This window comes from Vitis vinifera, chromosome 8 (genome assembly GCF_030704535.1).
Source record: "Vitis vinifera cultivar Pinot Noir 40024 chromosome 8, ASM3070453v1".
NCBI lineage: Eukaryota > Viridiplantae > Streptophyta > Magnoliopsida > Vitales > Vitaceae > Vitis > Vitis vinifera.
In genome coordinates, this window is record NC_081812.1 from 9,319,608 (window position 1) to 9,337,038 (window position 17,431).

Sequence of the window (17,431 nt, forward strand, 5' to 3'; positions counted from 1 at the left end):
CTTTTTCAACTTGTATAGTTGTGAGAATGAATGGAAGCTTATTTCGAGTTTCAAATATATTCTCTGACTTGCAATGAAGGATTGGTCAGTTCTCCCAGCTTTGATAGAGGTGATAGACAGGGATTGGGTGTTCACTATTTCTGTTGCAGTGGTCAGAGACGAAGAGGTCAAGAAAAGGCAGAGCAATGGGTGAGTCGACTCGGGTGGTTTTTGAATCTCACTTGGGGACAGGTGGTGGAAGGCGGGAGGAGAGAGTTAGATCAACAGCTAGAGGTAGTTTTCGTGTTGGGGAAGTTGGTAGAAAGAAGAAGGGAGGAGAAAGGAGGTCGGCTGAAGTTCTTCCAGTGGGGACACGTGGTAAGAGTGGTCAGGCTATGGGGAACAGCTGGTTCAATTTGAATTCAAAAAAACTGAACTTTGGGCCTATTGGGACAAAGATGGCGGGCGTAGCTACGATCGGCGGGGATGAGGCCTTTTAAAACTAGAATGGTCGAGCCTTTGAGAGAGAGGCCCAATCTCTCCCCAAATTCAGCCCACTAAATGTTGCAAAAATGGGTTGTAACTTAAAAGGCCCATTGAGGCTGGGGCAAGGAGAAGGAGAAAAGAAGCCCTCTGAAAAGCAGGTTCCGTCACAAAGAGAAGAAGTCGCTGCAGGGGGAAAAGGGAAAGGAGTTTCAGACGATCATGATGTTCAGACGAGAGAATCCGCGAAGAAGGAAGTGAAGTTTGGTTCAAAGAAGCTATGGACTACCCTATTTCCTCCAAGTTCCAATCGCCGACAAGGTTCTCGAAGTCGCAGCGAGCCTCTTTTACTCAGGAAGCCTTCGTCAGATAGTGAAGAGCTTCCAAAGGAGGAGGCTTTCGGGGTGGGAGCTCAGTGGGAACGAGGATTCAGTGCGAGTCCTATCTTCTTTTGCTGATCGCCAAGGATTTGAAAGCGGTGTTCGGGGGAAGGGGCTTCGTCATCTAGAGACAAAGAGGTTGTGCGCAAACCTTTTTTTGAAGAAAACAAAAAAAGATTCTTGGGCCGAGTGGGGTCCGATCTTCGTGGTTTTTCAGTCACGTTTTTGCCTTCTAATCCAGAAATCAGAGGTAACGGGCTCAACTTTTTGGGGAATTGTGGAATGTTGGTAGCGGAAAACTTGGAGGTAAACTCGCCCTCACTTTCTCAGTCACCCTTGTCTTTTTTTCCCACTTCTTCTGGGTTGGCACTTCCATTTTTTAGCCCTTCTGCTCCCGATCTCCCTAAATCAATCATTCAGTCTCAATTTCCTATGGAAAATCGAGTATTTTCTGAATTTTTTTCCAAAAAAGACGATGTTGGTACTTTATGTCAAAACTGTTTTGGCAATCCTAACCTTGTTGTGGTGGGGTCCCAGTCTGCTTGTTCAACCCAGTTGCCCGAGAGTTTCAACCCCATTAAGACTAAATCCAATTTGCCCAGTGAGGTTTTCAACCTGGTTACAGTTAGCCAGGGTGATGTTGTGGTCTCCCCATCAGGCGAATTCCAAATTGAAGGTCTGTCTCACAAGAAAATGGCTGAAGTGCATGAAGTTTTAAGCTCTCTGGATATTAAGGTTTATTCTAGAAGGAAGAGCAGACGCTCTACAGGTTTGTGAGACCTATTGGAACTGGTTGGGCGTTTAGGGTCGGCATTGTTTTTCCATGAAAATAATTAGTTAGAATACCAGAGGTTTGGGATCAAGGAAAAAGCGAAGGGTGGTTAAAGATTTTATGAGGTTAGAGAATCCGGATGTAGTGATGATCCAAGAAGCAAAAAAGGTGGAGTGTGATAGAAGGTTTGTGGGTAGTGTTTGGACGTTCAGAAATAAGGAATGGGCTGCTCTTCCGATGTGCGGGGCTTCAGGTGGGATTTTGGTTATTTGGGACTTTAATAAATTGCGCAGTGAGGAGGTGGTAATAGGATCCTTTTCGGTCTCAGTCAAGTTTGCTTTGGATGGTTGTGGACCTCTATGGTTGTCCGCAGTTTATGGCCCAAATAGTCCCTTGCTTAAGGAGGATTTTTAGGTGGAGTTGTTAGACATTTTTTGTCTATCTTTTCCGTTATGGTGTGTGGGTGGCGATTTTAATGTCATAAGGAGAAGTTCAGAAAAATTGGGAGAATCTAGTCTAACTTCAAGCATGAAGGACTTTGATGGTTTTATAAGAGAATGTGAATTGTTTGATCCACATTTACGGAATGCACCATTCACTTGGTCAAACATGCAAGAGTCTTCCGTGTGTAAAAGATTGGACTGATTTCTTTACTCAAATGAGTGGGAGCATTACTTTCCTCAAAGCCTTCAAAAAGTTCTTCCTAGAAGAACATCGGATCATCGGCCCATAGTTTTGGAAACCAACCCGTTCAAGTGGGACCCAACACCTTTTAGGTTTGAGAATATGTGGTTGCAACATCCTAGTTTCAAGGAGTGCTTTAAAAGTTAGTGGAGAGGTTTTCAAGGAACTAGGTGGGAAGGTCACAAGTTCATGAGGAAATTACAAGTTGTTAAGGCCAATTTGAAAGAGTGGGATAAGGTTTCTTTTGGAGTCCTAAACGAAAGAAAAAAAAGCATCCTGAATGAAATAGCTAACTTTGATGCCATTGAGCAAGGAGGGGGTCTCACTTCTGAACTTTTAGTTCAAAGAGCTTTAAGAAAAGGGGAGCAAGAGGAATTAATTTTGAGAGAAGAAATTCATTGGAGACAAAAAGCTAGGGTGAAATGGGTTAAGGAAGGGGATTGTAATTCAAAGTTTTTTCATAAAGTGGCTAATGACAGGCGAAATAGGAAATTTATGAAGGTGTTGAAGAATGAAAGAGGAATAGTATTGAATAACTCAGAGAGCATCACAGAGGAGATTTTACTTTACTTTGAAAAGCTCTACTCGGGTCCTATTGGAGAGTTGAAGGCTTAGATTGGTCCCCTATATCTGAAGAGAGTGCACCTAGGTTGGACTCCCCTTTTACTGAAGAAGAGATTTTTAAGGTCATTTTTCAATTGGATAGGGACAAGGCATCGGGTCCTGATGGCTTTACCATTGCAGTGTTTCAAGATTGTTGGGATGTGATCAAGGAGAATTTAGTGAGAGCATTTGCAAAGTTTCACAGTAGCGAGATTATCAATCAAAGCACTAATGCCTCCTTCTTAGTTACGTTGCCCAAAAAAAGCATGACAAAGAAAATCTTAGACTTTAGACGTATTAGCTTGATCACTAGCCTTTACAAGATAATAGCCAAAGTGTTATCAGGGTGTCTAAGAGGGGTACTACATGAAACTATTCATTCTACTCAAGACACGTTTGTTCAAGGAAGGCAAATATTGGATGCAGTTCTCATAGCCAATGAGACAGTGGATGAGAAAAGACGTTCAAGTGAGGAAGGAGTTGTATTCAAAATCGACTTTGAAAAGGCTTACGATCATGTGAGTTAGGATTTTTTGGATCATGCGTTGGAAAAGAAGGGGTTTAGTCCTAGGTGGAGGAAATGGATGAGAGATTGTTTGTCCACGGTATCTTTTGCAGTCTTAGTGAATGGAAACGCTAAAGAGTGGGTCAAGGCATCCAAAGGCTTAAGACAAGGCGACCCTTTGTCCCCCTTTTTGTTTACTTTAGTCGTAGATGTACTGAGTAGGATGTTATTGAGAGCAGAGAAAAGAAATTCGTTGGAGCGTTTCAGGGTGGGTAGGAACAGTACAAGGGTGTCCCATTTGCAATTTGCAGATGATACCATTTTCTTTTCTAACACTAGTGAGGAAGAATTGCAGATTCTTAAGAGTTTATTGCTAGTGTTTGGGCATATTTCTGGGCTTAAGGTTAATCTTGACAAGAGTAATATCTATGGCATCAATCTTGAACAGAATCATCTTTCTAGGTTGGCCAAGTTGCTAGATTGCAAGGCTTCTGGTTAGCCTATACCCTACTTGGGTCTTCCTTTTGGAGGGAATCCCAAGGCTTGTGGCTTTTGAGATCTAGTGATTGAGAAGATCTCGAGAAGATTAGATGGGTGGCAAAAGGCTTATCTTTTGGAGGTAGGATAACTCATATCCAATTTTGCCTCACCCACATGTCTTGCTACTTCCTTTCCTTGTTTAAGATACCTGCTTTAGTAGCTGCAAAAATCGAGAGATTGCAAAGGGATTTTTTATGGTCAGGGGTTGGGGAAGGTAAAAGAGATTATCTTGTTAGTTGGGATGTAGTGTGTAAGTTGAAGGCAAAAAGGGGTTTGGGATTTGGAAAGATTGTTCTAAGGAATGTCGCTCTCTTAGGGAAATGGTTGTGGAGGTACCCTAGGAAGGGTTCAGCTCTATGGCATCAAGTTATTTTAAGCATTTATGGATCACACTCTAATGGTTGGGATGCCAACACCATAGTCAAATGGTTACATCGTTGTCCTTGGAAGGCTATTGCACAAGTCTTTCAGGAGTTTTCCAAGTTTACTCGGTTTGTGGTAGGAGATGAGGAAAGAATTCGGTTCTGGGAAGACTTGTGGTGGGGGGACCAACCTTTGGAATCCCAATATCCAAGACTATTTAGAGTAGTCACGGATAAAAATATTCTTATTTCTTCAATTCTCGGATCTACTCGTCCCTTATCTTGGAACTTTAATTTTCGCAGCAATCTATCGGATTTTGAGATAGAAGATTTAGAAGGCCTCATGCGGTCACTTGATTGTTTGCATTTGTCATCTTCGGTTTCAGATGCGAGATCATGGTATCTATCTTCTTCAGGGCTTTTTACAGTCAAATCTTTTTTTCTTGCCTTATCCCAATGTTCTGGTTCTTCTCCAATTTTCCTTACTAAGTTCATTTGGAATTCTCAAGTCCCTTTCAAAGTCAAGTCCTTTGTCTGGTTGGTGGCACACAAGAAGGTAAATACTAATGACTTGCTATAATTGAGAAGACCCTACAAAGCTCTTAGTCCTGATATTTGTAAGTTGTGCATGAGGCATGGAGAATCAACAGATCATCTTTTCCTAAATTGTTCTTTGATGATGGGGTTATGGCACAGATTATTTCAGTTAACCAAGACAGATTGTATTCCCCCGATGAGCATTTCCGACATGTTGTCCATCAATTACAATGGTTTTGGTTTATCTAAGAGATGGACAATTTTGTGGCAAGCTGCGTGCATAGCTATAATTTGGGTTGTGTGATGGGAAAGAAACGCGAGGATTTTTTAAGATAAAAGTAAGGAATTCAGAAAATCTTTGGGATTCTATTCATTTCCTTGCTTCTCTTTGGGCTTTTTGTTACAACTTGATTGGCTAGCAGCGTGTAATTCCCTTGGGTTGGTCTAGTCTAGAGAATTTATGCATTATTACATTGTATTTTCTTGTTTTCGTGTTCTTATAGTTTAGTTTTCTTTGGTGGGAGGGTTCCTCATCATTCTCTTGTACTTCTTTTTTCTATAAATATATTCCTTTGTTGTTTCCTATCAAAAAAAAAAAAAAAACTATATATTCTCTGACTTCTCTTCTTCATATCTTTTCTTTTGTTCCGTACTAATAGGCCTCAAAACATTGTTCTCTTTATTGATGATGAAAGAATAGGTATTCACTCTTTCATGGTGATACGCATCTTGATCACATAAACAAAGTTGACCAAGTAGAATTTTAGGAGTGAAGTTAGTAACTAATGAATGATTTTACAAGTGGGATTCAACTATGTGGGGGTATTGGAAATTTGAACCAATGAATAATTTTACAAGTGCGATTCAACTATGTGGGGGTATTGGAAATTTGAACCAAAAAGCCCTTGAGACCTAGCTCAACTGGTAAAGGGTGAGGAGGGTTTGTGAGAGATTCTAGGTTGAAGTCCCAATGGGGCCAAATTTACCTATCAAAAAAAAAAAAAAAATGAAAATTTGAACCAAAAACTATAGCCAAAATGTAGGATGACTAATTTTCTTTGGATACTAGTTAAGCTTTTGAGCATTCATATATATGATACACGGGTTACATGCACAAAAAGAATAGGAGGCATAACTCTGGTACATGAAATTATCCAAGGTAAGTCTCAAAAGAAGGGTACAAAGAAAAGAAAGCAATAAAAAAGGTTAGCCGACAGGTCAAAACCTTCTCATATTGTCAATGATGTCAAAATAAGAAAAAGCAAACGTTACAATCTAAAGAAGATGGTATTTTATTGGAATAAAAGTGAAGGAAAAGAGTATGATGATTAATGATGTCAACCATCGCTTGCACATATGAAATTCAAACATGTATTACCATTTTATATGTGTACAAAACAGAATGATAAATATGATGGATGCATCACAGGAAAACTTTCAATGCTTAAGGCTATGTTTGGTTAGATAAGTGGTGTGGCAACATGTTGCTGAAAGACTCTTCTCTTGCTTTATTTTCCATTGCTAGATCAAAGGAGTCATGCATATCAGATATGTGGGAGCAATATGGGGTGGGGGGTCACTAGAGTTCCTGTTTCTCTAGGAAGTTTCATGATTAGGTGGTGGGGGCTTTCCTGCAAACTCTTAAAAAGCAAGTAGTAAGGCAGGACTTAAGAGGATAGAATGGTCTGGTCACATTCAAGGAGTGAAAAGTTCTCAGTTATTGATTTCAACTCTCTATTGGTGCCTAGTGGTTCAAAGCTTTTCCTAACTAGAGTCATTTGGAACCAGTGGATCCTCACGAGAGCGGGCTTTTATGCATGGGAAGCAAAATGGGTGTAAATCATCAAAGGTATTTCTCAATTCCCTATATCTTTATTAGAGGAATAATACTCATATATATATATATATATATATACAATTGAGAGTCCTAAATTAGGAAGGTATTATCCCTAAGGAAACAACTTAATTCTGGTAAGTACAGATATATACAACTAACACTCCCCCTCAAGCTGGAACATAGATGTTGAGCATGCCCAACTTGTTACAAAAGTACTCAACTCGAGTTCCATTTAGAGCTTTTGTAAAAATATCCCCAAGTTGCTCTCCAGTCTTCACATAGCCAGTATATACTAGATTTTCCTCAATCTTTTCACGAATGAAGTGACAATCGACCTCAATGTGTTTGGTTCTTTCATGATAGACTGGGTTCGCAACAATATGAAGAGCGGCTTGATTGTCACACCAAAGCTTCGCTAGCATTGTGCACTTCATTCCCACTTCATATAAGAGTTGATGTATCCATATGATTTCACAAGTAGCCTGTGCCATGGCCCTATACTTAGATTCTGCACTCAAACGGGATACAACACTTTGCTTCTTACTTTTCCAAAGTAAAAAAAATCTAGATAATCCATTAGCTCTTTAACAAATTCACAATGACTCAGCAGACCAACAATATCACTATTAATAGAGTTTTAATCTGCAGAAATAACCGTGCATCATCTTGCATCCAAAGTTTTCTAGTGTTATCATTAGGAGGTTCCTCAGTCAAGTGGTCATCTTTAGCAACACTTCTCAGATAAATTTTAATAGTCATGCTCCATTCAATATAATTAGACCCATTTAATTTGTGTTCAGTTATTTTTGACACAACAGGCACTATATCAGCAACAAAATTCTTATTCTCTTCCATGGCAATAAAATTCAATCTCCAAAGTAATTTTACACCCAAATAAGAGCAGCCCGGACCAGAAATTGCAATTCACCACAGCAAGAAGAAAGAAAGAGACAAGTACCTCTCTTACAAGAAGACGTCAAAAGCGTCAACTCATTTATAATTTTTCTTCCCCCATTTCTGCCGTAGCAACCATAAAACCCTTGACTCCCTCTCTTTCTCACCCCGAAAGTTTTCTCACCCCGAAAGTTGTGAGGGAAAATGGATTGGAGCCATCTTCAAATGCAGGTATGCCCTAGCTTCAACAGTTACTCGTCCGATAAACTTGCCGACGTGGCGGCCAAGGTGGGAGAAGAGGAGTGTGCGAGAAACTCAGATCGGCCCGGTTTCTAAGAAGAGCAGTCCAACTGGATCGACATCGAAGCAATGGAGGTTCCGAGATTTACTCCGGCGAAGTAACAGCGACGATAAGGATTCCTTCGTGTTCCTCACTCCTCCCCAGAAAGCTACACGATTCCGTAATCGCCGATGAATCGTCGCAATCCCTCGATCGGCGTCAAGATTTTCCGACGAAGGGAGCTTATCAGAGATCGAAGAGAGAAATTTTGGTTGCAATGGTGAAGTCGAGAGAAGAGAAGGCGGATGTAACTGACAAATCTGATCATTCAAAGGAAGCGAGGAACTTCGTCGACGCGTCCCAAGAACAAAATCTCACAATCCAAGAACGAGATCACCCTGGCCGGAAAACGGGATTGCGACGCCAATGGAACTAGTCGAAGGTCAAAAGAAGCTGCCATGCTCCTCCACGTGTCGGTGCGTGAGTTGATGAGTCCTGCTTCTCAGTCAGGGCGCGTGAGCTTCACGCGTTCAGCTTTCGGTCGCCGGACTTCGGGTACCAACCAATCCTAATACCTCACTTCCCCCCTCTGAAGGCAGTGACACTACCAAGTCACTTTTATTCCGTGACCCAAGAAGAAAAAGAATGGCAGAATGTCACTAGAAATCAATGACTCAGAAATAACAAACCCAGAATTTGAGCCAAAGGCTTTGATACCATGTAAATCAACAAAGGTATTTCTCAATTCCCTATATCTTTATTAGAGGAATAATACTCATATATATATATATATATACACAATTGAGAGTCCTAAATTAGGAAGGTATTATCCATAAGGAAACAACTTAATTATGGTAAGTACAGATATATACAGCTAACAATGGGGAAGGAAATTGACTCTGGATCAATTGAAAAGAAGAGAAGTGTCTCTAGTGAATAGATGTTACATGCGTAAAAAGGAAGAGGAATTCATAATCACATATTTCTCCATTGCACTACAGTAGGAATCCTATAGCGGTTGGTTTTTCTTTGTTCAGGTTGAAATGGGTAATGCACTCCTCAATCAAACCAATGTTACAAAGTTGGAACAGGTCTTATGCAGAAACAAGGTGGAAGAGAGTTTGGTTGGCTGCACCTTTGTTCCTTTTTTTGGACCATTTGGTGAGAGAGAAATGGAGGGCTTTTGATAATGTGGAAATTTCCAAACAATTGCTTAAATCCTCTTTTATGGAAAACTTCTTGCCTGCTTGGAAAATGTTAGACTTCTTTTAGATGGGTCTTCTATGTCTATAGTGAATTTTGTTGATTTTTTAGGAGACAAATGGATGGGGGAAGGTGTTGTACTCTTCTTTCATCTCTCTTTTTGCTTGGAGCCTTTTGTATACTCCTTGTGTACTTTTAGGTGCCTTAGCTTCATCCTTCATGTATTATCTCCTTTTATTTTATAATATTACTTTTTGTCCATGTAAAAAAAAAAAGTTATATTTAGTTCCAATAAAGTACTAAGGAAAAAAAATGCTAAACTAAGGAAAGAAGAAAAATGCTAAAGAAAATTATTTTTTCATGTTTGATTTACCAAGAAAAATACAAAAGAACATCAAATATAATTAAAATCAGTCACAAATTTTATACAATTTGTACTTTGTATACCCCTTTTGACAAACAGGGACATAAAGCACAAATTTATATACAAAGCACAAATTTCCTTTGAATGATAAACAGGGACATAAAGTAGATTGGCATGCTCCACTGTGTACTTTTAATCAAAGTCAGTCTGCCACACTTTGACAAATATTGCCTCTTCCATATAAGAAGCCTCATAGGTAACCTTTATTCCACCACGTCCCAAACAGCTCTCGCCTTAAAGGAAGCTATCAAAGAGCCAAACAGGAGGTGAAATTCACCCTCCCTGCACCCCGACAAAGATGCAAACTCCTTATTAGGGCCCACCCCTACTAGAACTAGCTCACTCTTTTCCAGGTTAATTTTCAACCAAGAAACTGCCTCAAACCACATGAAAATCCAGTTCAAATACATGATTTGCTTTTGACAAGCATCACAAAAAATAAGGGACTTATCTACAAATAAATGATGGGACACCCTGACTCCCCCCCTCTCCCACCTTAAAGAAGAAATGAAACTTCCCACATGAACCCTCTTCAAATGCCTAATGATGGCCTCCATTGCAGATGAATAAGTAGGGAGAAACAAGATCTCATTGCCTCAAACACCTTGAGCTATGAAAAAAACCAGCAAGAGTTCCATTTACTAGAACTAAGAATCTAGCAATTGAGATACACTACTTGATCCAACCAATCCAATTATAAGCAAAGCTCATCTTGCAAAGAATCACAAAGAGAAAACTCTAGTTGACATGTTGTCATCTTTATATCTAGCTTGCATATCACACCTCCCATGGAGTTCTTCAATTTTAAGTTTGGCCTCATTTGCAATAAGCATAGCATCAAAATTTGCCTACCCCCCCCACAAACACATTTTGAGCATCGGACACAGCTCTTTCAACTACTTTCTTGAGTCCATTATCCAAAATATTTGCAAGAAACTTATAAAAACCACCCACCAAACTAACTGGTCTAGTCTTTTAAGTCTTCTACACCTCCTTTCTTAGGAGCTAGAACCAAGAGAGTATCATTTGGGCTTCTCCTAAAGACACCATGCTCATGGAACTCCCTAAAGTCCTTCACAAAGTTGCAACAGTGTTGCTAAAAAGTCGTGGTGAAGTCATCCATACCTTGTGCTTTGCCACCAACAACAACAAAAAAACTACGAAAACTTCCTCTTTCCGGAAGACATCTCCAAACCCCTTGCTTCTTTCCTTTGAAGAGCATTGAGAGATATCTCACTGATACTAGGTCTGCAGTCCCTAGGTTTAGATAAAAAAGTGGTGGAATCCATTTGATGCCCCCTCCATCTTGAATTCTTCCATGAGCCTTACACCATCCACCATTATGTTGCCTAAGTACTTTCTTCTTTTATGTGTCTTTGCCATTTTGTCAAAGAATATGATGTTTCTACCACCCTTCTTCAGTCATAACTCACTAGACTTCTACTTCCATGATGTTTCTTCTAGCAAGGCCTCCTGTTAAAGTCTTCCACTACCATTCTTCCAGCCTTAGCTTCATTTTTCTTTCTTTTTTTTCACAGGCTTTCTTCTAGCTTTAGCTTCTTCAAAAAGACACAATCGCTTTCCTCAGCTTGGTATCCCAATAGCATGTCTACTTTTGCTTTCTAGAGAGAGAAAGTTGAAGAGCCCCAATAACATATCTAAGCTAAGACACTTTCCTTCACGAACCACTTTCCAAAAGACCTTTTTGTTCCAAACCTTCAAGCCCCACTTCAGGACTTTCAGCTTAGAGGCAAGAACAAAACTAGATGAGCCTTAAAATTATGTCCCAGCCACCAATTTTTGATCATTCTCTAAGATAGAGTAAATAAATGAAGACAATTAAATATTACTAAAATCCCCAAGCTCAAGTTGCATGAACTTTTTGGAGATAGGATATATGCAACACCACCAAAATAAATAAAAAGAAAAACAATGGAATAATAATTATACTACGTAAAACTGAAAAACTGTGTAAGACATCATTAGAACAAATACCAATATAATAGTGTGAATGATGGACATACCAATCTTTGAAGCTCAGGTAGTTGGAAAGCTCATAATAAACATGTGCCGCAGCGCTATAAGCAGCGTCTTTAAGAAGCAACCCTGGAGTGATTTCAGTGACTGAGGTTGGGCAACCACGCATGGCCTCTTGAAGGATGGAAACAACAACAGGACCCAGCAGCTGAAATATGAAAATCAAGATCTATGAATACAGATCTATCTATCCAAAATTCATTCCATATTTGTAGCTATTATGTCAATACAAGATACTAACTGGAAATCATGTAAAGTTCAATTTCACCTACTTGGCTATGGTTTTCAAACAAAACAATATACAAAGCTTCAGCACATGGTCTCAATTTTTCTGTCCACTGAACCATATCCTGCTCATGATGAAAAGACTCAGGATTCTGGTACCACTCCTCCAAATCACTTGCTGATAAAACAAAATACCTGTTGAAATATCAATAGCATTGCCCTAGCAAAAATTAATTTTCAAAAACCAGGAACCAAAAGTAGAGGGACATAATACTGTTAAAGGCGCTCTCACAACAAATCTTTTAAGTAAAATAACAATGAAAAATACAATCAAATCTAAACCATCTAATGAATATTTTCATTTTAACCGTAACTCTCCAAGTTAGAATGCTAAATCCATACTGTCAACCAGTTGTACCAACTCTAGAGTCCTATTAGCCCAGTAGTGACCTGTATAAGATCATCACAGAAGTACTATCCTTATGTCCATGAGCCATTTTGGACTCTATCATTGCCTGATAGCAAAAGGCTTTTATAATACTGAGACAGATACTTGATGAATTGAGGAACTATGAGAAACATGCCAGAAGAGACTTTGACAATGCACATAAAGGTAAATGATGCAGCATAGCAAGGTAAATGATGGAGCTATAGTTTGGTCCAATGTGCAAGTAGTGCCTGGTAAGGTGAGCCTCTCTCACTCTTCCTTGTAGTCTATTGTCTTAGTAAATCATTCTTAGAGCTATAAACATGTGGATCTATTCAAGGTGGTAAAAAGTAAGAATACAATATTTGTAGCTCCTATCATAATTCACATGGAGGATTACCTTTTCCATTCTCTAAATGGTCTCATGCCTGCAGATTTACCCAACAAAATCACTTTTAGCAAGCAGTGACATGAAAGTTGTGAACCATTTGTTTTTCTTTAACAATGCCTAACAAAAAGTGCATTCAAGCATGCATGGTATATACAAAGGCACCAAAAGACCATAACCAAGTGGAGGAATACGAAAAAGACAGCTCCCACCCACAACATAGAGGTTAGCCAATCAATAAAGCCTAACATGACAAAGACTGGTGTCCTATGTACACTTTAACCCACACCAAAAAGTTAAAACTTAATGATTGTTTTAGAGCTTGATCATCTTGTTCAGTATTTTCAAATGCACGCCTATTTATGTCCTTCCATATAATCTAGAATAGACATAAGGGAGCAGCTCTCCAAGCTTTCTTCCTTTAACCCAATGAAGGAACCATGCAAAACCTCATTTACTAAGGAGTGCATTACCTATTCTATTCCAAATAGAGCAAAAGTCAACTACGACAAGATGACGGCTTTTGAGCAGTAAAAAGGGATGTGATCAATTGTTTCTTCTTCTTCTTCTTTATACATATATCATCTATTTGGCATCATCCATCCCCTCCTTTTCAGCTGGTCCAATGTCAATATCCTTCCCTAAGCAAAAAAACCGACTTTCAATGGAACCCAAGGGTTCCAAATAAACCTAGAAGGGAACACCTCTTTGCTACCATTGGATAAAGAGGAGTAGATAGATTTCATTATGAAAATAACACACTTCGAGTTCAGCCAAACCATTTTATCTTCAATGTCCCTGTCAATACACTGCAATTGCAATTTCTTGAAAAAATCCTGGTGGAACTATCTTGAGAAACAAGGGCTCCAACATCCCCTTTCCCCTTCTAGTTCCCACACCTCAGCTATCCAAGCATCTTTGGCAATGACTAAATAAAACATGACCACCAGAAAAGCCTCAGCAAGGGAAATTTCACCAGACAACTTATCCTTCAAAATTCAACCCTCTGCTCATTGCCCATCCTAAACCTGATCCTACTATTGAAAGTCTCTAACCCCGCCTTTGATTGTCTTCCACACACTCCCACTTCATACATTTCCCTAACCACTCTCGAGCACCATCCTCCCTCTTCCTCCCCATTTTTCCATGTAATCACCATCTTTCAAAAAGATTCCCCCACTGTAGCAAATCTCTAACACCATTTACCTACAAATGCCTTATTGAGATTAAAAAAGGTTCTAATGCACAAATCCCCTTCTCCCACTTGTCCATGCAAACTATCAACCAATTTACTAGATGAGGCTTTTTCTCGTTAACACCTTCCCCTCATAGGAAATCCCTTTGAATCTTTTCAAGCCTTAAGCTAAACCTTTTTCAGGATTACAAGTAAAGGCATGAACAAATTGGGAGGCTCGAGAGTGTGCCTTTTAACAATCCTTGGTTGAAACTTTTAAGATGTCAACCCCTCCAGTGGTGTATTAAGTAATAGAGACCTTCTCTAGGAACAGTCCATGTTTTCCAACTTTCAGAATCCAGTTGTGCAGAAAATATAGAAGTCCCTAGCTTCAAGGAAGATAAATTGCACACAAAAACAACTCTATTACCTTACTTGGAGTACAGTCAATCAATAAAGTCTATCATGGACAAGTAAATTCCTTTGTAAGTGTTGGCATGGTCCCATCTAATGTTCAGTAATGTGATTTCCCACACAAAAACCAGCTATACAACAAAACTGGAAATTTGTTAAAGATCTCAACAATATGTGGTCTCAATAATAAGCCAACCATTCTATCATAAACAGTGGTAACAAAATAATTATAAATTTCAGTAGTAAAACGAAGCTTTAAAAGCATAAACCAACCAAGCTCATGAAGGCGAGTGACTTTTTTTTTTATAGGAAACAACAATGAAAAATATTGAATTAGAAAATAGGAAATACAAAAGAAGGATGAGGAATCCTCCTACAAATGAAAGCTAAACAAATTGAATATCAAGAGCAAAAGGCTATGTAGTAATTACAAAAAGCAACCTCTCCTTACTAACCCACACCCTTGGAGCTATACACCGCTAGCCAATCTAGTTGAACCAAATCAAGGGGAATGCCCTTAAAAGTTGAGGTGCAAGAAGCCAAAAATGAAGCAAGGAAGTGAATAGTATCCCATAAAGCCTCTAAATTCCTAGCCTTGTCTTCAAAAATCCTAGCATTTCTTTCTCGCCACACAATCCAAATTAAGGCAATACAAGTAGATTGGCACAATACTAGTCCTCTCTTGGATCTTCCCAATCCCTTAAAATTAATGGTCATCATGTCAAAAATGCTCTTTGGGGGAACCCAATCCATCTTGACTATACGGACTAACCTATGCCATAACCCCATCATCAGAGGACAATGTAAAAAGAGATGATATGTTAATTCTTCATACTTCATACACAACTTACAGATATCAGGACTGAGAGCTTTGTAGGGCCTTCTCATATGTAGCTAGTCATTAGTATTCACCTTTTTGTGTACCACTAACCAGGCAAAGGACTCTACCTTAAAAGGCACTTGAGACTTCCAAACAAAATTAGTAGGGAAACCTGGAGATGAATCAAAAAGGTAGGATAAGACTAGAAAAAAAGAGTTGACTGTGAATAACCCAGAAGAAGATAAAGACCAAGTTCTCACATCTTGAACAGATGGAGTTAAGTGCAAACAAGCAAGAGAAGACATGAGGCTTTCTAGTTCTTCTGTCTCATAATTGGAAAGGTTACGACGGAAATTAAGGTTCCAAGAGAAGGGATGAGTAGACCCAAGAATTGAAGAGATGGGAAGATTTTTAATTGTGACTATTCTGAAAAGTCTTGAAAATTAGGAGCCCAAAAGTTGGTCCCCCCACCACAAGTTTTCCCAAAAGCGGATTCTCTCTCCATTTCCTACCACAAACCAAGAATACCTAGTAAAATCCTAAAAAACCTATACAATAGCCTTTTAAGGGCAACGATGTGACCACCTGATTATAATGTTGGCATCCCAACCATTAGCATGTGTCTCATATATGCTTAGAATGACCTTATGCCACAGAGCAAAACTCTCCCTAGAAAACCACCACAGCCACTTCACTAAAAGAGCGAGATTCCTTAAAGAAATCATCGAAAACCCCAATCCCCAATCACCCTCATGAAGACAAGTGACTTGCTCAATCCAACATAAAATGATGGAGGAATATTGATGAGATGAAACAGCAATTTACATAATTACATCCAAATATCATCGTGAACATATGGCACATCATTCAGAAGCTAAGAAGTCAAATAAAAGGATGCAAAAACACCATTCTCAATTTTTGAGTAAAAATACAGTACGATAGGCTATAGGCAAGCTAATGAAATGAAGCAAAAGCCAGTTTGCCATTACCTTCTTATCAATATGTTACACAACAATACTATTCGTTCATTGGGCAAAAGGGAAGTAAGGACACCACCAACAATACTGGAAATATTTTTCTTCATCTGCTCTATTGTAACCCGATTTTCATCTATCACGCGGCCAGTAAGGCTTGGCTTGTATTCTTTACATTCCAGTATGGACTTCACCATCACCATACATTGAATCAGGAATTGCTCAAAGGATAGTATATCATGCTCAGGATCTGATATCTTATTTAAACAGAAATCCATGACAGGTGGGAGGACACACTCATCACCAAATGAATAAGGATGTCTGGTCTGAAATGCAACTAAAACCTTCATCAATTTAGTACATGCCCTCTTTATGAAGTCCCAAAATTTAGGACACTGTGTTTGAAAGGATGAATCTGCAAAATATTGCAAGTATACAAAAAGGTTAAAAATAGAATGTCGTTTAATTTGCCAAAAAAACAAAAATTAAGTAGTCGTTCAGCTTCTTATTTTTCCCCTTCAAAAGAATAAAGAATATGTAACAGATAAGAGACCAAATGTGTAAAACATAATATCCATCTCATAATTCAAACGGAAGGATTAATTCATAATGAATTTCATCTGTAGGAATTGTAAGTCTCATTTTTTTTTTAATTCTGGAAACTTTAAGAACCAAAAATGATCTAATAAAGGAAATCAGAATGTAGATGAACTCAATATTAGAAATAAGTTTGGAGCATTTCAAGCAGGCAAAAAAGGTAAGGAAGTCATTACAACAGAACAGATTTGTGTTCATCCACCATATCAAATGAAAGAGTTTGGTGAATGCTTACAAAATTTGCACCAAAAGAACAGTGATTATAAACATAATTCTTAACATGCCAATCATTTGTAATAGCAGGATCAAGAAAATCAAGAGAAATGGAAGAAGGTATGCAGTAGAATGCCCAAGACCAAAAATAGAGTACTTATTTTGCACCTGAAATAAAGGTTTGGAATCCTCTGAAAAACTGCTTGCCACTCACAATAAAGACCAATTAGTGCACCAGTAATAATAATGATTTGACTCTAGTCGAAGGCACCAAAAAGGCCAGAGGAATGTCAAAAAGAGGTGGGAGAAGACATGATGATGGCTAAAATTACCCAAGGATAACTGATTCAAGAAACAACCAACAGCCAGTAATTGGGAGAGGGATTCAGACTTTTTTTTAGCTCTAATCACTATGGCACTTTCAAGCATGAGCTTGAGCACCCCTCTTCCTCTACCAAAATAAAAGGTATCATGATTTATCAATCAGCAACTTCTTTTTAGGTGATTTACGAACAAGCTAATTGATAACATGCAATCATTTATAAGAAAAAGGATACTTAAAAACCTTGTTTTTAACTTTTCTCCATTTTCTTTCTTTCTTCTTCTTTGTCTTTTTAAGAGGCACTTAAAATATAAAAAAATGTAAAAGTAAAAAAATAAAAAGATAATGGAACAAAAA

At 38.7% G+C, this 17,431-nt stretch overlaps 1 protein-coding gene across 3 annotated transcripts in view; it reads right to left on the reverse strand.

Annotated features, from left to right (window-relative positions):
• Window positions 1-17,431, reverse strand: part of LOC100248949 (uncharacterized) — a 58,683-nt gene that overhangs the window by 29,576 nt on the left and 11,676 nt on the right. For all 3 annotated transcript variants that reach the window (XR_009466382.1, XR_009466383.1, XM_059738927.1), the window contains exons 8-10: window positions 15,958-16,357; window positions 11,793-11,940; window positions 11,508-11,668 (exon numbers count right to left, since the gene is read on the reverse strand). Coding sequence is in view for 1 of the 3 variants with exons in the window: in XM_059738927.1 (XP_059594910.1) it covers window positions 11,508-11,668; window positions 11,793-11,940; window positions 15,958-16,357 (709 nt within the window). In the remaining 2 variants the exon portion in view is untranslated. The remainder of the gene's footprint in view (window positions 1-11,507; window positions 11,669-11,792; window positions 11,941-15,957; window positions 16,358-17,431) is intronic.